Source organism: Corapipo altera, unplaced genomic scaffold (genome assembly GCF_003945725.1).
Source record: "Corapipo altera isolate COAL_440 unplaced genomic scaffold, ASM394572v1 295, whole genome shotgun sequence".
Taxonomy (NCBI): domain Eukaryota; kingdom Metazoa; phylum Chordata; class Aves; order Passeriformes; family Pipridae; genus Corapipo; species Corapipo altera.
In genome coordinates this window covers 2,147,036-2,168,277 of record NW_020884936.1, presented here as the reverse complement: position 1 = coordinate 2,168,277, position 21,242 = coordinate 2,147,036, and the positions used below count along the sequence as shown (strand labels likewise).

Below are 21,242 nucleotides of genomic sequence, written 5' to 3'. Positions count from 1 at the left end.
ACACGGACTCTCACGGGACAGAGAATGGAAACCCGTGGGACACGGACCCTCACGGGACAGGGACACCTCTACAGGGACATGGGTACCATGGACACCCAAGGGACATGGCACCCGAGGGACAGGGACACCCGTGGAGCAGGGACACCCACGGGACAGGGACGCCCCCACGGGACACATACCTGTGGGACCCGGGCACCCCCGGGACATGACAGCCGAGGGACATGGGCATCCACGGGACAGGGACACCCGTGGAGCAGGGAAATCCCCACGGAACATGGACACATTCCGTGAGACAGAGATACGCGGGGGGCGTGGACATACACGTGGGACAGCCGTGGGACAGGGACCTCCACGGCACAGAGACACGCGTGGAACAGGGAAATCCCCACGGGGCACCGACACCCCCACGGGACACATACCTGTGGGACATGACACCCGTGGAGCACGGACACCCCACGGGACACTGACACCCTCCGTGGGACAGAGATACGCGGGGCACATGGACATAACATGGGACACCCGTGGGACAGGGACCTCCACGGCACAGGGACACGCGTGGAGCAGGGAAATCCCCACGGGATACCGACTCCCCCGTGGGACACAGATACCTGGGGAACACGGACACCCCCACACTGGACATGGTTACTCGAGCGACAAGGACACCCCTGCGGGATATGCACCCACCCCACGGGACACAGAGACCCGTGGGACAGGGATCCTGACTGGACACGGACACACCCCCCCCAGGGGAGAGGGACACCTGTGGGACACGGGCACCCACGGGGCAGGAACACCCTCCACCCCCCACGGGACACGGATACCCCTGGGACACGGACACCCCCACAGGACACGCACCCACCAGTGGGATGGCGCACACGGGACATGGATCCCCATGCGGGACACAGACACCAGCGGGACACAACACCCCACGGGACACAGCCCTCCCCGTGCTCGGGACACGGGCACCCTCCGTGGGACACAGGAACCTATGGGACACGAACCTCTCCCCCGTGGGACACGGCACCCCACGGGACACAGCCCTCCCAAGAGACCCAACCCCCTCCTATTGCACCCGCACCCACGCGAGACACGGCCCCCCTCGGGACACGAATTGCCCGCGTGGGGATGCGGTACCTCCCCGTGGCGGAGCATCCCCACAGGACACGACATCTCCCACGGGACACTCGTTATCCCCATGGCTCATAGACCCCCCCCCCCCCCCACGAGAGACAACCCCCTCTCATCGCACACCCGTCCCCTCATGGGACACATCCCCTCCGGGGGACACAGCCCCCGCGGGACACGACAGCCCCCGCGGGACACATCCCACCCCACGCACACTTGTCCCCCCATCACACCGCCACACCAAACACCGCCCCACGAGCACCATCACTCCACACAGCTCCCCCCAGCCCCTTTATTCCCCGCGGGGGGGTCCCGGCTCGCTCCCGCGTGGGTCGGTGGGTCCGGTCAGGGGAGCAGCGCGGGCCCCTGCGGGAGAGGGGTCGGTCAGTCCCGGTCTCGGGGACCCCCCCGGTCCCTCCAACCCCCCGCAGCCCCGGTCCCGCTCACCGGCAGCGGATCCTCCCGACGGGGGGGACACGGGGGAGGGCGGCAGCGCCCGAGAGGGGCCGGGACCTGCGGGACAGCGACCGTGGGAGGGGGAGAGAGGGGACCCGCGGGACAAGAGGGAAAAGGGGGCATCACCCCCAGGTGTGGTTAATCCCGGGGGGGGGTTGAAATTCCAGGGTGGATAATCTGGGGAAGTGTAACCCAGGAAGGATAATCCGAGGAGAGGGAATAATCCAGGGAGGATGATTTGGGGAAGTGTAACCCGGGGGGATAATATGGGAGAGAGTAGCTCTATGGGGGAGATAACCCGGAGGGGGTTAATTTTGGGGGAGGGATAATTGGGAAAGGGAGAATTATACCCTACACCCCCCCCACACCCCCCGTGCCGGGATGATAATTCCGGAAGAAAGGAACACACGGGGAGGTGTAATGTGGGGGTGGAGGATACTGGAAGGGGGGGTAATTTGGGGGGAGGGATAATTGTGGGAGAGGGGATAATCAGAGGGGGGGATAATTCGGGGAAAATGATTTGGGGGAGAATATGAGGGGGTGGGATAAATCCTTAGCGGGTGGGAATGTAAATCCGAGGTGAGAGGGGGATGTAAACCCTAGAGGAGATAATTGGGTGGGAGAGGTGACCGTAGGGGGGATAAATCCAAGAACTCGGAGGGGAGATAATCGCGGGAGGGGGGCGTAGTTGTGAGGGAGAATAATCCAGGGAGGATAATCCTGGGGGGGGGTAAACCCCGGGGGGGGGGGGTTATGGGTGGGGGGGGGGTCACAATCCTTGGGACAGGGTGGTGACTCCAGGGCAGGGTGACACGGCATCACCTTTGGAGGGGCGGAAACCATCCCAATGGGATAGGGAATGACTTGGAGGGGGATGAACCGGGGAGACGCACCCTACCTGGAGATTCGGGGGGGTCCGGAGGTCCCGCTTGCCCCCCGGGTACCAGCCGTGGGACCAGTGCTGGGCGGGGGCGCGGGGCAGGGCACAGCTCAGCACCAGCAGCGCCAGCAGCAGCAGCGACCCGCGGGGAGCCATGGCCGGGGGGCTGCGGGGGCACAAGGGGCCCTGTCCCACCGGCACCAACCCCGGGGGCACCCCGGAGGGCTGCGGGGGTCGGGGGGAGGCTTGGGAGAGATGGAGGGATGAGCCCCCATGGGGTGGTTTGGGTCCTGCAAAGATGGGAACCCCAGGGGTTGTGTAGGAGGAGGGGGTGAGCAATTCGGGGGGGGGGGGGGGGGGGGGTGGCATGGAAGAGTGGAAAGGATGGCCCAGCATTTCTTTGGGGTGAGTTTGGGATGGAGATCCAAAGGGGATGAGCACCCACGGGTGCTGCCTGGGGTGGGCTTGGGGGTAGAGATGTGGAAAGGGTGAGCACTCACGGATGCGTCTTGGGATGGAGATCCAGAGGGGATGATCCAACATCTTTTTGGACTGGGTTTGGGATGGAGATCCAGAGGGAATGAGCACCCATGGGTGCTCTCTGGGGTGGGTTTGGGGATGGAGATCCAGAGGGAATGAGCCCCCATGGGTGCTCTTTGGGGCTGGAGAAGCTGGAGGGGCTCAGCACCCCGTGGTGCTGCTGGGAGTCGGGTCCAGCATGGACCCCCCCCCCCGTGGGTGCTATTGGGGTCTGATTCGGGGTGAGCAGGACCACCCACCCCGGGATGAACCCCCCTCCCAGGGCCGGGGCAACCTCACCTGGCTGGGCAGGTGCCGGTGGCTGGAGTAGTGTCCAGTGGCCGGAGTGGTGACCGGTGGCCGGAGCAGTGGCTGCCCAGGCAGGCACTGCTATTTGAAGGGCTCGGTGACAGTGACGTCGGCCCGGCCACCGCTTCCCCGGGGACCATGGGATGGCGTCGGCCTCCCCGTGCCAGTGTCCAACACCTCCTCCTTCCCAAACTCCCCTGGCACCGCGGGACAGCACCTGACACCCCTTTTTTGGAGAGGTCTGAACACTGACCCCCGGTGCAGCTCATCAGGGTGGGGTCCCCCCAGAATGGATTCATTTCCCGATGGGAAAAGGGTGGATCCAGCCCACATGGTTCCTTTGCAGCCCTCGGGATGCTCTTGGAGAAGGGAGGGGAGTAAATCATCTGTGCATGTTTCCCCCATCTCAGCCCCAATTTCCCCAGTTGTCCCCCCATTCCAGGCTCATCACCCCCAAATCCAGGCTGGATTCTAGCAATGGCCATGCAGCCCAAAGCTCCCAGTTCCAAGGATGCCATGGAGCCCAGGAAAGGGATTTAGGCAGGATCTGGCCCTGGATTATCTCTGGCAGCTGCTCATGTCTCTGCTATTTGCAGTTGGATGCAGGATGGGGCCAGGGCAGATGCTGTGGCGAAAGGTCAAGGCAGCTCCCCAGACCCCAAAATTTGCCCTATCCATCCAGAGATCTTGAAAATGAATTTAAAAAAACGGGGGAAAACCTCATTACCAGCAGCAGGAAGCAGCCAGAACCCATTGGGCAGCGGGATGGAAGGGCTTGTTGGGGTGGTCCCTGCATGGAGCATCCATGGGGGATGAGTGCACTCCTCTTGTCCCAGGAGGGACCTCTTCTTTTGGGGTCACCACATTTATTTCTCAGTGTCACTGGCAGCTTTGGCCCAAAGTCCCCCAAATTCAGGAGCTGGGGTTGATCAGCAATGGGATGAAACTGGGGTTCATGAGGGGGTACCAGGTGATGGAGCAGGGCAAGTTCTGGGGCGTGTTTTGGGTTGCTGGAGGTATTTTTGATTGCTGGAGGGGTCCCCCTGTCTGTGTGCATCCACCAAACCGCCCTGTGAACCCTGCCTGGATGGAAAAGCTGGAAAACTTGGATGCTCTGGCTCGTGGGCTGTTTTTTTCCCATGTTTTCCTGCATTTCAACCCCATTCCCCCTGAGTCCTGGGGCATGCCGGGGCAAGGCTGTCACCATTTCTGGGCCCTGCCACCCACCCTGTGCTCCCTGTCACTGTTTGGGGAGTCCAGCCAAATCCTTAAGGGGAAGCTTCCACTCCAAACCAGTTCTCCCAGTGCCTGCAGAGGGGATGGAGCTCCTCCAGCTAACCTGGGCACGGTTACCCTGACTGCAGGAGGAAAAAAAAAGAAGGTGTTTCCCCAGACACCCCTTTATAACAAAAAAAATAACCTGAAATTAACTAACCTGGTTTTTTAATATAAAAGTGCTGCACCCCTAGTCCTCAGGACTTTTCTTAACTCCCTGGACTCTTCTTGAAAGAGGGCATGTTTATACTGGATATTAGGAAAATTTTTGACTGTGAGGCCCTGGCACAGGTTTCCCAGGCTGCCCCTGGATCCCTGGAAGTGTCCAAGGCCAGGCTGGACAGGGCTTGGAGCAACCTGGGATAGTGGAAGATGTCCCTGCCCATGGCAGAGGGCTGGAACTGGATGGTCTTTAAGGTCTCTTCCAACCCACACCCAAACCATTCCATGTTTCCCTAATCTCTTGGGATGCCAGGAGAAATAATCTGACAGCCCCTCCAGCACCTGGGGATGGAGCTCACCTGGTCCCATTCCAGCCCCAATCTCTGGTCTAAAATCTGGCCCCAAACTCACAGGTCTTTCCTTCAAGGAGCAAAAATTCTTTTGTTTTTCTGGTGTTTGCTTTTTTTTGGGGTTGAAATCATTTGGGCACTACTGTGGCTGTTACAGTTTCCAAACCAGCAGCACATCGTGGCCTGACCCTGAAGGAGGAAACTTTTTGGCTTTTCATACAAAAATAAGGATATTTATATATATACACACACACAGAATAAGCTTTTTTTCTTTTTTTTTTTTTTCTCCTTATTTTTTTTTTTTAAGAGCTGACCAGCAGAAAAATGTGAAACCATTTCCCTGCAGGTTTGGAAAAGCTTGTGCTGGTGGGGTTGTGGGGGTTTGGGTTTTGTTTTCAGATGAGATCCAGGATATCTTTTTCTTCTTTTTCTTTTTTTTTTTTTTTTTTAAAAAGGCTTTACTCCCTCAAGGAAAAAAAAAAAAAAAAAAGATTTACAAACAAAATAACAGCCTGTATCAACTCTCCAGAAGAGAGATGGTATGACAATATTAATCCAAACATCACGCTATTTAATTCCCCAATAAAACATTGGAAAAAAAGGAGCCAACAGTATCTGCACTAACACTTTGCTACATATAAAATCTCCAGCTAATATGAAGCTTATGGTACCAACCTCTAAAACAGTTAAGATATATACACATAGGTTTTTTTGTCTGTGGTTTTTTTTTTTTTTTTGGGGGGGGGGGTATATTAACAAACAGAATATTACAAAATATTAAAGAAGGCAACTCTTCTGTCATTTGTTTGGGGTTGTGTGTGGATTTTTGTTCCTGGTTTGTTTTTTCTTTTCTTCACTTGAAGTTGGCGTAGTCTGAGAAGGCGTCGATGTATTCCTGCACCACCTTGTAGCAGAATTCGTACTGTTCCTGTGGGATTCGGGGAGAGAACGGTGTTAGGCCAGGAAAATCCACACCTGAGGCATCATTTGATGGTTTGTGCTCTTTGGCAAGCTGGGACCATGCATGGCCAGGTGTCCTCAGCTGGATTCCCACCCGTGAGGTTCCCACCTCCTTTGTGACCCCCAAACCCACCCTCCTTGCTGAGGTACCAACAGCAAAAGAAACTCTCTGCTTTCTGCTTCCTCTCTCAAGTCCTATTTTGACCCCAAAAGAGTTTTTTCCTACATCCCTGATCATCCTTGCAAACCCCTCCGGCAAGACCTCATCCAGCTCTGCCTGCTCCAACCCTCCCTGTGTGCCCAAGCCTGTGCCACAGCCACTCCAGGACAGTGTTCTAGGTTCCTGGAGCCCATAAATATGGGACTGTGGTTAGGGGTGTCTCCAACGAGGCTCCTACAGCTCCTCTTAGTGCTCAAAAGGTGCTTGACACCTTCAGTATCATCTTCCAGATGCCTTAACAAGAGGAAGGGCAGACACCTCCTGGCACATCTCCATAGAATCATGGAATCCTAGAACAGTTTGGGTTGGAAGGGACCTTAAAGACCATCTTCAACCCCCTGCCATGGGCAGGGACACCTCCCACTAGACCAGATTGCTCAGAGCCCCATCTGACCCAGCCTTAGACACTTCCAGGGATGGGGAATCCACAACTTCCCTCATGGAGAGGGAAAACCTTGAACCAGGGAGGTTTCTGCTCAACACTGAGCCCCCAGCCCACCCTTGCTGAGGCTTTGGTGCAGCAGGAGGCCCTTACCAGTGTCTGCACCATGTGTGGCCTCTGTAGTCTTAAACTCTTCACTGTCTGAAAGACGTCCAGGATCGCCTCTGCCTTCACCCTCTCCAGGACAGTGCTCAGCGCACAGAAGGTGCCTGTTCTTCCTGCTCCAGCACTGGGAAAGAAAAACCAGAGGGTGAAGGAAAACGCCTGTCCTGACCCCGTTGGCTTTGCTCAGGGCACAATCCGTAGGGGAAGCGCCGGAGAACTGGCGGAGCCAACGGTGCTGCCCCAGCCTCTCCCAGTATATCCAGGATGTGCTTTGGGGCTCTGACCATCTCCCAAGCTCCTGGTCCCTTTGGAAGGGTGTCCAAGCTGCTCCAGTACTTTACCTGCAGTGCACAGTGATGGGGTGGTTGCCAGACTGCTGCTGCTGCTTCTGCACTGCCGCGATGATGTTGATCATCCCCTTCCCGTCCCCGGGGATCCCGACTTCTGGCCAGCCGTGGAAATGGAACTGCCGGATCTGCCGGCTCTTGTTTTCCTGGTGGGAGAGCACAGCTCGAGGTCAGGCAGGGTTGGTGGGAGATCTGCACCAAGGAACCCACCAGCTCAGGGCTTTGGGAAAACCATCCATGTGGGAAAGCTGCTGGCGGAGGGGTGGCATTCCCGTGGCACGGAGCAGGGCAGGTGTGGGGAATGGGGAGAAGGAGGGAGGATGGGTCCAGGTGGGAACAGGGATGAGGTGAAGGAGGGTGAGGGCTGCTGGGTGGCAGCAGGGCAGAGGGCAGGATAGGAACTCTCAGGGGTGTCATCACCCCTTTGGGATGACGGGGGGATGATGGAGCGGAAGAAACGCCAGCAAGGACTCATGGCAGCGAAACCCAGGAGCACCCAGAGCTTCCCAGGACAGAATCCAGAGTCTCACCCTGGTGTTTGTCACCAGCAGGTCCCGCACTGTGTAGCTCTCACACTCCTCCTCTTTCTTCAGCTCCACAGTGATGTCTCCGTAGGACACGGAGCCGTCAGATGGCCAGTACTGGGCACACTTCTCCTGAGGAAGCAACACAGGGGGGGGACAGGGTGAGCACCCTGTATTTTTCCAAAGGGATTGGATAGAGGAGTCTTCTGGGGCCTGCAGCTACCCAAAACCAGGTGGGATCCCAGACTCCCAGAATCACAGACTGGTTTGGGTTGGAAGGGACCTTAAAGACCATCTCGTTCCAACCCCCTGCCACTTCTTTATTTTGCTGGTGTTTGATGCAGCTTTTCCCGGGAGCTTACCTGGCCTCTCTCCTCCAGCTCTGTTAGCATCACTATGGAGCAGGATTTCCACTCCCAGATCATCCTCCAGAAGTCCTCTATCGTGTGCTGCAGTGGCCCTTGGCTGGCGATGTAGGAATCCTTCTGGCGATAACCCTGAAATTCGGGAACAGGGTTAGTGGTGAACTGGAAGCACCTGGATGACAGGAGCAGCAGGAGGAATGCTCTTGGACATGGTTGGGTTTTCAAGCTGAGGGAGGATCATATCCCCTACACATGCCCTACTTTATCCATTCAGGGAAGAATGATTTGGGTTTCCAGCAAGCCTAAGCAATATTGCAAACTCTGAGTGCCTTGCCTAACCTCCGGGTATGATTTTTACTGGGGAATTTTTGGAAGAAGTAAGCAAAACTAAAAGGAACTAGATGATCTTTAAGGTCCCTTCCAACCCAAACTGGTCTATGACCTATGGAAACCAGCAGGAAGTCTGGGTGACTCTGGCTCTTCCGCAGCCACAAAGTGTTTCTGCTTCCAATCCCCTCCGACGTTCCCCTGTGCCCTCACTGCAGACTGTGACTAAAGATGCTTCGTCATGTGGAGTTTGTCATTGAAGTAAAGTTCAGCAGAGGCAGGAAATTGAATCCTCAACCAAAATTGCTTATGTGTTTTGGAAGCTTTCTGCTCTGGAGGCACAACAAGGCAGCTGCTCCGGCAGCCAGAGCCACCCGCAGGGACGCAGCAGAGGAGATTTCAGGGAGCAATTAATTGGGGATGTTAGAACTGGGAATAAACTGGTTTTAGTGGATCAACCCACAGCAGTGATTGCCTTTTGGGAGAAAAAAAAACCAACCCTGCCATTAGGAGATGAAAGTAGAAATTGGGCTGGGAAAGAGCAGGGTCTGTCACTTGGCCAGCACTGCATGAAGATAAATACTCATCTGAGATGTCTCCCTGGAGCCTACAGGATTGCTCAGGAGAAAAGGATGTGCAATCACTTACCTCCTTCCCAGAGTGAAGAAAGCACTTAACCTCCCTGCCTCCCCTCCTCCCATCACCCAGACAGGTATAATGGGATTGACCTGGTTCTCCTCAAGGGTTTTGGGATCGTGTATTGCTCCATTACCTAATCTAGCGGATGTTTTCCGACCAAATGACCAGTGCTGTATCATTTCCATGGATATGTGTGTGGATACACTTCTCCACAGCCATCAGCAGAGCCCAGAAGTGCAGAAGTGAGCCCAGGACTTGGAAGCTCTGCTCAGGCTCCAGCTCTCCTCTCCCACCAGCCGTGGGACACGAGGAGCTGGGAATACTGAGGGGTTTCTTGGAGACAGAAACCAGCACCATCCGGTGATACAAAAGCAAAGTCAAGTGGAAGGAGCCTTACGAAACTCAGAGAAGGAGTGTTTGGGACAAATCCTTCTCCCAGGAAGCAGCCTGAGGTGAAGTTTCCACTGGGAGAAGATGGAGAGGGGAGTAAAGAAGACTCACGTCAATGAAGGAAGCGTTTACGTAGTCCGTGTTCTCTTCACCTCTCTTCACTGGAATGATTACTCGGTTGAACTCATCTGAAACAGAACAAAATGATATGAGATCTGGGGAACTCCTTCAAATCACAACTCCTGGATAACCAATCTTTAGCTGAGAAGTCACCAAGGGCTAAGTGGGAGATAGAGATAAGGGAAGGGGAGCCCTGTGCTTACAGCACCTGACTGGGACAAGGACAGTCAGATCTACCCTCTGCCATGCCCTGGTTTGGGGAAGGAGAAGAGGATGCTGAGCACTCCAGAAGGACCTGCTCAGCACTGGACTCCTTTCCACTCAAGGCAGAAAGCCTTGGCAGCAGAAACCAGCTGGCAGGGCCACACACAGCTGGTTGCCCATCTGTCCAGACAAATCTTGGGTATCTCCAAGGATGGAGACTCCTCAACCTCCCTGGGCAACCTGTGCCAGTGCTTGGTCACTCTCCCAGTCAAAATGTGTTCTTTGATGTTCAGAGGGACCCTCCTGTCTCAGTGTGTGCCCATTGTCCCCTGTCCTGTCACTGGGCACCACTGGGAAGAGCCTGGTTCCGTCCTCTCTGCACCCTCCCTGCAGGTGTTGATGGACTTCAATGAGACCCCCGGAGCCTTCTCTTCTCCAGGCTGAGCTGTCCCAGCTCCCTCAGCCTTTCCTCCCAGCAGAGGTGCTGCAGTGCCTTCCCTGGGCTCTCTCCAGTCTGTCCCTGTCCCTCTGGTACTGGGGAGCCAGAACTGGACCCAGTGTTCCTGGTGTGGCCTCACCAGTGCTGGGCAGAGGGGCAGGACCCCCTCCCTCGACCTGCTGGCACCGCTGTGTCTCTCACAGCCCAGAAAACACTGTCCTTTGTCACGAGGGCTCAAGATCAAGTTGATGTCCACCAGGACCCCCAGGTCCTTTCCTGCCAAGCTCCTTCCCAGCTGGGTGGCCCCAGCACAAACTGGTGCCTGGGGTTGCTCCTTCCCAGGGGCAGGACTTGGCACTTTTCCTTGAGGAACATCATGACATCTCTGCAGGCCCATTTCTCCAGCCTGACTCCTGTCCCCACATCCAGCGGGACACGCAGACAAACCAGCCTTACATGGAATTATCTGAAGCACCCTGTTCTTCTTCATGTTTGCTGGCAAGTTGCCCGTTCTCATCTTGTCGTTCTGGATTTTGATTGAAGTGAGCTTCTGCAGGGGAAGGAGCAGAGCAGAGGCAGGTTTCAGAGCCACCCAGAGCCAGGAAAACACGTGCTGGTCCCTGTAGCCCAGCACCATCCCACCAGATCCCACCAGGACAACAGCCACGCTCACCTTAAACTCCTCTTCCAGCCCGTTGCTGCTGGTCCCTGGCACTTTGTTGTAGATCTTCTGGAGGTGGATCTCTAAGGAGGTCACCTCCAGCTCCGTGTCACCGTAGAGATAGTGCTCCAGAAGTGCTTGGTATATAAACACATACTGCATCTGCAAGGGTTGCAGGGAGAAGCTGTCAGTCCCCGTTCCATGCCCAGGGAGCACATCCCGGTGCCTGTGCACATGTTGGATGCAATCCCACCACCCCACTGCCCCTCCTGTGCTCTCTGGGCACCTGGTGCCCCCCGAGACCCTAGGAAAGTGAGGGACAATCTTCCTGCCACTAAATGGGGACTGGGACCTTATTTGCTGCACCAGGCAAAGCTAAAGTGATCCTAAATGTTATCCAAGTCTGGAGAAAAGGAGGCTCAGGGGGGACCTTCTTGCTCTCCACAACTCCCTGACAGGAGGGTGGAGCCAGGGAGGTGTCAAGCTCTGCTCCCAGGGAACAAGGGACAGGATGACAGGAAATGGCCTAAAGTTGTGCCAGGGGAGGTTTAGGTTGGATATGAGGGAAAATGTCTTCATGGAAAGCATTGTCCAGATCCGGCACAGCTGCCCACAGCAGGGCTGGAGTCCCCATCCCTGGAGGGATTTAAAAGCTGTGTGGATGTGGCACTTGGGGCTGGGGATCAGTGGTGGCCTTGGCAGTGCTAGGGGAATGGTTGGACTCAGTGGCCTTAAGGACCTTTCCAACCTAAATGACTCCATGATTCTGGGAAGGGGATTAAAAAGGGCAGGACCCAGTAAAGGGCTCACTTGACGCAGCTCCCACCCAAAACGAGGGACGATGCTTGACCCTCACGCAGGCTTTGGCCGCGTGATGGAAATCCAACCCCAGAGCCGAGCCCAGGAGGAATGGCAGCCCCACACTTACATCTGTCTGTACCATCTGGCAGCGCTGAGCCCGGATCCGGCTCACGAAGCCGTAAACATCCACCTTCCTCTCCGCGTGCATCATGTCCAGCATGGCATCGATGACGATGAAAGTGCCCGTGCGTCCCACCCCGGCACTGCAAGGCAAGGGACAGCCCGTCAGGGCAGCGGGCCTGGGGGCCCTTGGAGGGCAGCCAGGAGCGAGCCACACACTCCCCAGCCCTGAGCAAACACCTCAATGTCTGTCTGGGAGATGGGAGAGGTCCTGGTGTTCACTGCACTCTGGGTTTGGCAGCTTCTCCAGTGACTACAACAGAGTGCGTGACAGACTGGGAGAGCTGGGGGTGTTAGCCTGGAGAAGAGAAGGCTCAGGGGAGACCTTAGAGCCCCTTCCTGTGCCTAAAGGAGCTCCAAGAGAGTTGGACTTTAGGGTGGTGAGCCCTGGCACAGGTTGCTCAGAGGAGCTGTGGCTGCCCCTGGATCCCTGGAAGTGTCCAAGGCCAGGTTGGATGGGGCTTGGAGCAACCTGGGCTAGTGGAAGGTGTCCCTGCCCATGGCAGGGGGTTGGAATGAGACAATCTCTAAGGTCCAGAGTCCTAATAGGTTGCCTGTTCCTACCAGCTGCCTGATGCTCCATCCACTCAACCTCCACCACATGAAGATGAGCCCATGGGGAAGCCTTGGTTCTGTACTGGGAACTCAACCATTAAGGAGAAGAAGAATGAGGTCAGCAGGCACTGCGGAAAGACACAGCCCTTGTGTCAGGTGCCTCACAAAAAAGAATGAAAGGTGGACTTGGGAGGTTGTAAATATGACCATCTTGGCCTTTAACTGTGGGGCTTCCCCATACTGAAATGTGGAAGCCCCTGTGGCTCCCCCAGGCTTGCTGAAACCACTCCACATGAGGCCTAAGACCACAGTCCTTGCTCCAGGCATGGTGTCAGCTCAGTACTGCCTTCTCCTAACAAGGGGTGCTGTCCTCTTGTGCCTGGAGAGCCAAGGGAGATGCCACCAGTGCCCAGCATCCAGTTGACCCAAATGACCCCTCAAGATGAGCTGCACCACAGCAACATCACCGATCCCAAGAATTTCCTTCCATTCATGTGCATTTTTTTGAATGTTCCCACGGGGAACATCCCCGTTTAACGCGGGAAAGTTGAATAAAGATAATAAAAAAGTCCTGACTGAAAACAAAAATTCCTTTTCAACAGGAAGTGCTTTCCAGGCGACCGAGGTCAGCTGTGAGCCCGACTCACCTGCAGTGCACCACTATGGCTCCTGCATACTGGGGATTGCAGGTCTTCACCTTCTTCAGGAATTTCAGCATCCCGATGGGGGTGAAGGGGACCCCGAAGTCGGGCCAGCTGGTGAAGTGGAACTGAGTCACCAGGCGCTGGGGCTTCTTGTTCGTGACGTCCCCGACCTGAGGGGAAACGGGTACCCAGGTTAATGATAAACCCCCGGGTTCCCTTTCTTCCCCCAAAATCAAGGGCAGACAGGAAGTTAAAGCCCTGAGATGGAGCTGGATGGCTTGAGAAGCAGCATCCACAGCTGAAAGGACTGGGATCAGTCTCTGAACCAGGCTCTGGGACAGATTAGTCTCTGAAAACGTGACATTTTAATCACCCAGCATGACATCCCACATCTGAGGGGTGCAAGATGCCAGCCTGGCCCTGGCTGTGGCTCCAACCTAGCAGCAGCTTCCACATTTCATTCCCAGCAAGCTCAAACAGAAGCTATTGCTCCATCCTTTCCCACTCCTTTGCCCACAGGATCCTTGTATTTAAGGCAGAGGAGGAAACCAGCCATGTCCAGACTGCTGGAATGAAGGATGAGGCTCAGGAGAGTCACACTCAGGGTCCAGACAGGTGTTCAGGCACCAGCTCTTCCTTGCCTGCCTCTGAGAGCAGCAGGAAAACAAACAGAGCAACCAAACCACCCAGAGTCTCTTTGGAGGACAAGGAAATGTGGTGACAGATGGGAAAGCAATCAAACCCAACGCACATGGAGCTGGATTTTGTCTTGGCTCTTTGGATAAATCTGATTATTTGCAGGCATTAAGTGTCCGTGGCTGAGAGCAGGAACCAACACTTGTATTACAGGATGGAATTTCAGCCTTGGCATCCATCAGCTTCCCTGTTCTCAGTACCAGCCACACTGGGAATGGGCTCCCAGGTGTTTAAGAGGAATAAATTCTTAATACTCTGGTTAAAAGTGAATGGTGGGGATCATTTCACACCAACTCTTAATCTCACAGCACCTTGGAGGAGCATGGCAGCACCTTTGGGATGCCCAGCGTGGAGAGGGGAGGGGTGGGATGGGAGATGAGCCCTGGCACCTGTTGGATGCAGAACTTCCGCACGGTGTAATCCACCAGGACAGTCACATCCTCCACGGACACTCGGATGTTCCCATATGTCCAGCAGCCCTGATCCGGCCAGTACTGGGCACACTTACACTGTGGGGAGAGAAAACAGGTGCAGGTGAGCTCTGGACCGTCACAAGCCTGGGAATGTCTCCAGGACACACCCACGGGAACGAGATTCCAGCCCATGGAGCCCTCTGGCACTCACCTCTTTCCTCTCTTTCAGGTTGGTCACCATGACAATTGTCGCTGTGTTTTGCTCCCAAATCATCCTCCAAAAATCGTTCACTGTCTCTTCCTTTGGTCCTGAGGGGAAGGCAAAACGAAATGTTGGCTCTGGGATCAACTCCCCACAATTTGGGACCAAAACCCAGCGTGTGAGGTCACATGGCGTGGATGATCCATCACATTTTTTGCCAAGAGATGCCAGCACAGGATGTCTGGACATGTCTGACCCAAGGAATAATCCTATCACACAGTAGCTGGGATTTTTGGATAAGTTTTAAGAGCAGGAATTCCATTTTTAGCTGGAGAAGGGGAAATCAGACAAACAGAACATGGAAATGACTTGCCCAAGGTCACCCAGGGAAATTGTGGCCATCTCAGAGTCCACAGAAATCCTACCCTGGGATCTTGGCCTTTAACCATGGGATCCCATTTCAGTGTGGCACAGGGATAGTTCCCTGATGCCTGCCAGACATGGAGCTAACTCAGCCTGGACTCCCTTGCCAAGCCTGAGGCTAAGGGTGAGGCAAGGGAACAGCAAAGCCAAAGCTTAACCTGAGCCTGGAAGTGCTGGTGGACCTGATCCAGCCTTCCCTCTCCAGGAAGAGCCAGGGAACCTGGCTGGTAATGCTCTGACCCACTGGCAAGTCAAGAGTGGAAGTACAAAACACTCCCATGGGCAGGTAGCACCCTGATGTTGACAGGAACCTCTCTGTGAGTGGGAATCTTGGTTTCAGGGATGTGTTTGGACTTCTGAAGACCACAGGGACATTTCTCTCTGCCTTATCCCTGGAACTGTTCAAGGCCAGGTTGGATGGGGCTTGGAGCAACCTGGTCTAGTGGGAGGTGTCCCTGCCCATGGCAGGGGTTGGAAGGAGATGATCTTTAAAGTCCCTTCCAACCCAAACCATTCCATGATTCTATGATTTGGGGAACTGAATTAAGCAGCTCCCTGGCAGTATCTCCAGAGGTCACATCACATGCACAGTGGGCCGGGGTGGAAGGACAAGGCTCAGGGCAGAAATGCTTTGACACCCTCCAGCAATGGGTATGGCACAGGTTAAGACTTCTCTTCCTCTCCCAGCACATCCAGCACTGATCTTTGACTGGGAAAACCATTCTGGGAACAAACTGTGGGACCAGCCAAGCCTCCTTTTGACCAGAGGAGCTTGGCAAGATGCTGTGCTGTGGTTAGAGTGGCACTGAGCAGAGGGATCCCAGCCCAGTTGCCATCCACCAGGGCTAGAGGAATAACCAGGAATTTACCTTGTGCAGCAATGAACTTGTTTTTCTCTTGGTACCCCTGCAGAGAAGAAGAGAAAAAGGAAGAAAAATGAATATTTGTCCAACACAAGAGTCATAAAATTCATCTACATCAGTAACAAACAGAACCAGCACCTGCTCTGCTGCTCATTCCTTCACGTGCAGAGAAGGGGCTGCAGCCTTCCAAGGGGAGAAACAGCACTGACAGTGGGGCAGAAATAATGGAAAATCCCTGTGCAATGGGCAGTTTTCCCAAGGGAACACTCCCCACACTCACATGGTGCAGGAATGACCCCACTCGTTGGCACAAGGCACTAATGAAGTGGTACCTGACAGCCTTTCCACTGGGATCAGACTCTGCATCCAGAGCATCGTGTGAAAATCAGCACTAATCCCTGGGAGAGGAGGTTGTTGAGCTTGTGGGGATTGATTTTGTGTATTTTATTTACTGGGAAGGAAAGGAAAAAGCTCTTTTGGGTCTTGCTTTGCTTCATGTGTCCCCTGTCTCTCACATGACCCTTCCAGCTGATTTGAGCCACACGGTGACAACCACACAGGACCCATCTCCTCCCAAGAGCAGAGCAGTTGCTTCCATTTCAGCTGGATTCCTTGACTTCTTTTTCATCCCCTTCCCACATCCAGCTCTGCAAACTGGGAAGTAACTGGCCACACTTTTCAGGGACTTAAAAGCTGTGCGGATGTGGCACTCGGGGACATGGGTTAGTGGTGACCTTGGCAATGCTAGAGAATGTTGGACCTGATGACCTCAGAGGGCTTTTCCAACCTAAATGATTCTTTGATTCATCAGCTGCTAATCACAAATCCCCAGCTGCTGCAGGAGTGGTTCCCAAGCCCTTTCTAAAGGGCTTGGTGGTGGGACCAGGCACCACTGGCCAGGGCAAAGCCAGTGGGGATTTTCCCCTTCAAATCCCAAAACTCACATTAATGAAGGAGGCGTTGATGTAGTCGGAGTCAGGAACTCCTTCAACAGGAGTCAGGTGAACCCTGGAATGATCATCTGGAGGAAAATTAAAACCCAGCATTAATAACAACCCCCTCCATGCAGCTGGTACTTGGCACAGTGAGAAAGCCATGTGTTGGAGCAGTGCCCGCTCTCACTGGCTCCCATGAAAAAACACCTTTGTGCTCCTAAATTCTTCTTGCTCAAGCCTGGAGAGGTGCTAGACCTTCCCTAAAGGAAGTTTTTCTTCTGCAGAGTGCACACCTGAGGACACTCTGAGCCAGCCCCACTGCCCAAAGGCACCAGGCAAGAACTGTCCCTTTGGGCATTTCCCATCCGCTTCACTCTCCACGGTCTCTTGGCTGCTGATGGCTCAATGGAGCTCCTCTTTCCAGGTGTCTAAAGCTAAAGCAGACACAGCCACCCACCTGGGAGGTGAAATGACCTCAACCATGCCCCTGTCTGTCCCAAAATCAGGAATGGGGAGCCCTGGCAGGAGCACTGGATGTCCTTCCCCCCACCCAACCAGCTCCGATACCTACAGGGCAAAATGTTCACGTATCTGTTCTTCTCCTTGTTCTCCTCCTTGGAAGCAGCTTCACACGTGGCCTGTATGGGACACGCTGGGAGAGCCTGAAATGGCAGAAAAAAAGGGTTCTCCATGATCTCACAGCACAGCAAGAACCACAACGTGCTGGCACATGCCACATCTGAGCATCCTGTCCCCCTGGATACATCCCTGCCACCCATACCCCTCACCTCCACTCCAGCACCAGCTCCTCCTCCCCACCGAGCTCAAAGTGACCATTTAAACAGCTGGGCTGGACCAAAGAGAGTAAATCCCTTTGGAAACAAGATATCTGGTTCTCTGGATCCATGAACACGAGGTGGCAGCAAAGCCTCCAGCTCCAAACCCACCAGCGAGCACCGAGGAGCTCATTTCTGCCAGCGGAGGCTCCTGCTGAGATTTCCTCATTAACAGTCCTGCTAATTGTGACCTGATTAAGCCCCCATTGCCCAAGCCCACCCAGTAACGGGAAGGCACACCCATGCAGGGGGTTATTCTTCATCCAGAAACAACAGAGACCTTTGGTTGGGGGTGCTGGGGTGACAAGTGACACTGTCCCAGGGTTTCACGCTCGAGCACAGGAGGTGCTTCCCCAGTGCTGTTATTCCACATCCTCTTTGAACAGCAAAGAAGAGAGAACGTTCTGGAGGTGTTCACCATCCAGCTGACAGCCTGGGAACGGAAATCTTCAGGGCCATCAGGTATTTATAAACCAAAAAATCTCCTCCCTGGGCACTCACTGCACCTATTTGGTTTCATCGAAGCGCAGCCAGGAAGGGGATCAAGTTGTGCAGCAGCTGGACAAAGTCCAGTGGCTTTTTTTTTGACCTTCTCATCATCCTCATGGGGCCATATCATGCCTTTGACCTGGGTCTGGAGCAGCAGGAGCGGCTGAGGGAGCTGGGGGGGCTCAGCCTGGAGAAAAGGAGGCTCAGGGGGGACCTTCTGGCTCTGCAACTCCCTGACAGGAGGGGGGAGCTGAGGGGTGGTCGGGCTCTGCTCCCAGGGAACAAAGGACAGGAGGAGAGGAAACAGTCTCAAGTTGTGCCAGGGGAGGTTTAGCTGGATATTGGAGAAATTCCTTCATGGAAAGGGCTGTCCAGCCCTGGCACAGCTGCCCAGGGCAGTGTTGGAGTCCCCATCCATGGAGGGATTTCAAAGCCATGTAGATGTGGCACTTGGGGACAGGGGTCAGTGGTGGCCTTGGCAGTGCTGGGGGAATGGTTGGACTTGATCTCAAAGGGCTTTTCCACCAACCTTAATGATTCTATTCTATTCTACTCTTTACTTTTCTATTTTATTCCATTTCTGTAATGCCAAGTGGAAACAGGCTTATCATCACAAGAAGCTGCAGAGCTCAGCAATGTCAAGATGGTTGGAGCCATCTCAGAAGAGATGCTCTAGGATAAGCACAATACCTTAATTATTACTCAGAGCTGAAGGCCAAGCTTTGTCATACACACTGTCATCACTCTGTTTCAGGGTTAACAGCTCATTGAAATGAGATGGAGTCATTCCTGTTTCTCTGTCAGAGCTCTTGTTTTGGCTCTTTGTGGATTTAAGCCATAAGGATTGGGAGGAGAGAGGCAGAGCTTGGGAGGTAACCAGCAGGCAAGTAAGCTCTGGAAGTCCCCAAGACATCCAGGACCATTCCTGAGCCTAAAAAAAGGTAACCCTGTGGTGCTCATTGCTAGAAAACCTCTACTTTCTGTAGTGAGTGTGAAAGGGAGTGGTTTGTCCACCCTCACTGCAGATTCAGGGACAGAATTGGTCCTCCCACCTCACAGAATATGCTGAGCTGGAAGGGACCCACAAGGATCATCCAGTCCAACTCCTGGTCCTGCCCAGGACACCCCAACAAGCCCACCCTGTCCCTGAGAGCATTGTCCAAGTGCTCCTGGAGCTCTGGCAGCCTTGAGGCTGTGCCCACTGCCCTGGGGAGCCTGGTCAGCACCCAACCACCCTCTGGGGGAAGAACCTTTTCCTGAGATCCAACCTAAACCTCCCCTGACACAGCTTCAGCTGTTCCTGGATCCTGTCACTGGTCACCAGAGAGAAGAACTACTTAGAATTACAGAATGGTTTGGATTGGAAGGGACCTTAATGATTATCCACTTCCATGCCCTGCCATGGGCAGGGACACCTTCCACTAGCCCAGGTTGCTCCAAGCCCCGTCCAACCTGGCCTTGCACACAAACCCCTGAGGACCAGGACGAGGTTGACCATCTGCATCCTAAGCCCAAATCCTGGACAGCCTGGGGGACTGGAGGGCAAGAAGCAAAGGCACTCACGTTGAACTCCTCCCGAAAGAGCTTGTTGTCGTCTGCCATGCGCCGGTTGATCTCCTCCTCCAGCTTGTCCACGGGCAGCGGGGGGTACTTGCGGTTGGTGCTGGGGGAGCGGGCGAGCAGTGGCATGCTCTGGGGTTCTGCAACGACACCAGGAGTCAGAGGGGCCCTCCCAGCTGCCCCTCGTGCCCAGCACTGGTCACCCACACCCAGGTGGGCGCAGGGACCCCGTACACCTCAGGCCGTCCGCTTTTAGGGCCACTTTGTGTCCTTGCTATTCCCATGTTTTCATAGAGCCACAGAATGGTTTGGGGTGGAAGGGACTTTAAAGATCATCTAGTCCCACTCCCTGCCATGGGCAGGGACACCTTCTACTAGCCCAGGTTGCTCCAAGCCCCATCCAACCTGGCCTTGGACACCTCCAGGTCTTTTGCTCTTCCTATGTACACTGCACAAAGACTGACAACCTCCTGCAGTGCTCCAGGCTGGGGGCAGAGCTGCTGGAAAGTTGCCTGGAGAAAAAGGACCTCAGCAACAGCAGCTGAACATGAGCCAGGTGTGGCCAAGTGGCCAAGAAGGCCAATGGTCCCTGGTCTGTGCCAGCCCTGGTGTGTCCCAGCCCCAGGGCAGTGCCCATCCCTGTGCTGGCACTGCTGGGGCACCTCCAGCCCTGGGGACAGTTCTGGGACCCTCAGACAGGAGACATGGAGGGGCTGGAGCGTGTGCAGGGAAGGGAACGGAGCTGGGGAAGGGTCTGGAGCAGCAGGAGCAGCTGAGGGAGCTGGGGGGGCTCAGCCTGGAGAAAAGGAGGCTCAGGGGGGACCTTCTGGCTCTGCAACTCCCTGACAGGAGGGGGGAGCCGGGGGGGGTCAGGCTCTGCTCCCAGGGAACAAGGGACAGGAGGAGAGGGAACAGTCTCAAGTTGTGCCAGGGGAGGTTTAGCTGAATATTGGAAAAATTTCTTCATGGGAAGGGTTGTCCAGCCCTGGCACAGCTGCCCAGGGCAGTGTTGGAGTCCCCATCCCTGGAGGGATTTAAAATCCCTGTGGATGTGGCACCTGGGGACATGGGTTAAGTGGTGGCCTTGGCAGTGCTGGGTTAAGGGTCAGACTTGATGACCTCAGAGGACTTTTCCAACCTAAATGATTCTGTGATTCTCTGAAAATGAACACCCTGGGATCAAGGTTTACACCGTCACAGAGGCAGGACAGGGCAATGAGGACCAAGTCATCAGTACTGGGGGTGGAGACCACCTCCCTTTGAATATGAACTTCCCCCCTCACTCTCATGGCAAGTCTGGCACCATCACAGTGACACAATTCCCAGGAGGGCACAGCAAAGGCAGCTGTTGCTTGTGTTCCTCAGCAAAGCCAAGAAAGGCCACATGAGGGTTACACCAACACAGCCGAGGGTTTATGAAGTTCACACCTCGGTTTACAGTGATGGAAAACAGGCAGGGAAGGCCTTTAGCAGCCAACACAAAAAAAAAAAGGTGCTGAAATTCAATTAGTGCTTCTCAGAAGGTGTTTGGTTTATGTGAAAGGAGCTCTGAAAAGCATCTGAACTGAGTTTAAGAGGTGGTGGATCCTCTTCAGCTCTTACTTTGGTGCCTACGTGTGAATGGAGATGCCCAACTTCAGACCCTCAGTGGGCAGCTCTGGCTCAAAGCTCAGGGGCAGAAGAGTTTAGACATTACAGTAGGTCTGCACAAGGCTTTACAACTGCACTTCTGCATCTTCAAGTGGAGCAAAAAGGTTTTATAATGAAAAACCAGTGTATTCTCTGCTTACTTCTGGAAATGTTAGTTTGGTGTCTACAGTTTGAAG

General features: G+C 54.7%; 2 protein-coding genes across 3 annotated transcripts in view; both read right to left on the bottom strand.

The window, feature by feature from the left end:
- Window positions 1-1,403: 1,403 nt before the first annotated feature.
- On the bottom strand, window positions 1,404-3,340 carry GNRH2 (gonadotropin releasing hormone 2). The gene is made up of 4 exons (XM_027660521.1): window positions 3,281-3,340; window positions 2,480-2,627; window positions 1,573-1,638; window positions 1,404-1,491 (listed from the first exon to the last, which is right to left on the bottom strand). Exons 2-4 carry the CDS (start codon window positions 2,615-2,617, stop codon window positions 1,471-1,473), a joined length of 225 nt encoding a protein of 74 aa, XP_027516322.1. The 5' UTR covers window positions 2,618-2,627; window positions 3,281-3,340; the 3' UTR covers window positions 1,404-1,470.
- A 2,286-nt stretch (window positions 3,341-5,626) lies between these two features.
- Window positions 5,627-21,242, bottom strand: part of PTPRA (protein tyrosine phosphatase, receptor type A) — a 117,539-nt gene continuing 101,923 nt past the window's right edge. Inside the window, exons 8-23 of one of the 2 annotated variants that reach the window (XM_027660486.1) lie at window positions 19,420-19,556; window positions 17,103-17,193; window positions 16,541-16,617; window positions 15,603-15,639; window positions 14,320-14,417; window positions 14,085-14,204; window positions 13,003-13,169; window positions 11,748-11,883; window positions 10,832-10,981; window positions 10,615-10,708; window positions 9,507-9,583; window positions 8,037-8,171; window positions 7,681-7,806; window positions 7,145-7,296; window positions 6,792-6,927; window positions 5,627-6,004 (exon numbers count right to left, since the gene is read on the bottom strand). In XM_027660486.1, coding sequence (XP_027516287.1) covers window positions 5,930-6,004; window positions 6,792-6,927; window positions 7,145-7,296; window positions 7,681-7,806; window positions 8,037-8,171; window positions 9,507-9,583; window positions 10,615-10,708; window positions 10,832-10,981; window positions 11,748-11,883; window positions 13,003-13,169; window positions 14,085-14,204; window positions 14,320-14,417; window positions 15,603-15,639; window positions 16,541-16,617; window positions 17,103-17,193; window positions 19,420-19,556 — 1,808 coding nt within the window. In that variant the 3' untranslated portion in view covers window positions 5,627-5,929. The remainder of the gene's footprint in view (window positions 6,005-6,791; window positions 6,928-7,144; window positions 7,297-7,680; window positions 7,807-8,036; window positions 8,172-9,506; window positions 9,584-10,614; window positions 10,709-10,831; window positions 10,982-11,747; window positions 11,884-13,002; window positions 13,170-14,084; window positions 14,205-14,319; window positions 14,418-15,602; window positions 15,640-16,540; window positions 16,618-17,102; window positions 17,194-19,419; window positions 19,557-21,242) is intronic. The other variant, XM_027660487.1, reaches the window with a different exon arrangement.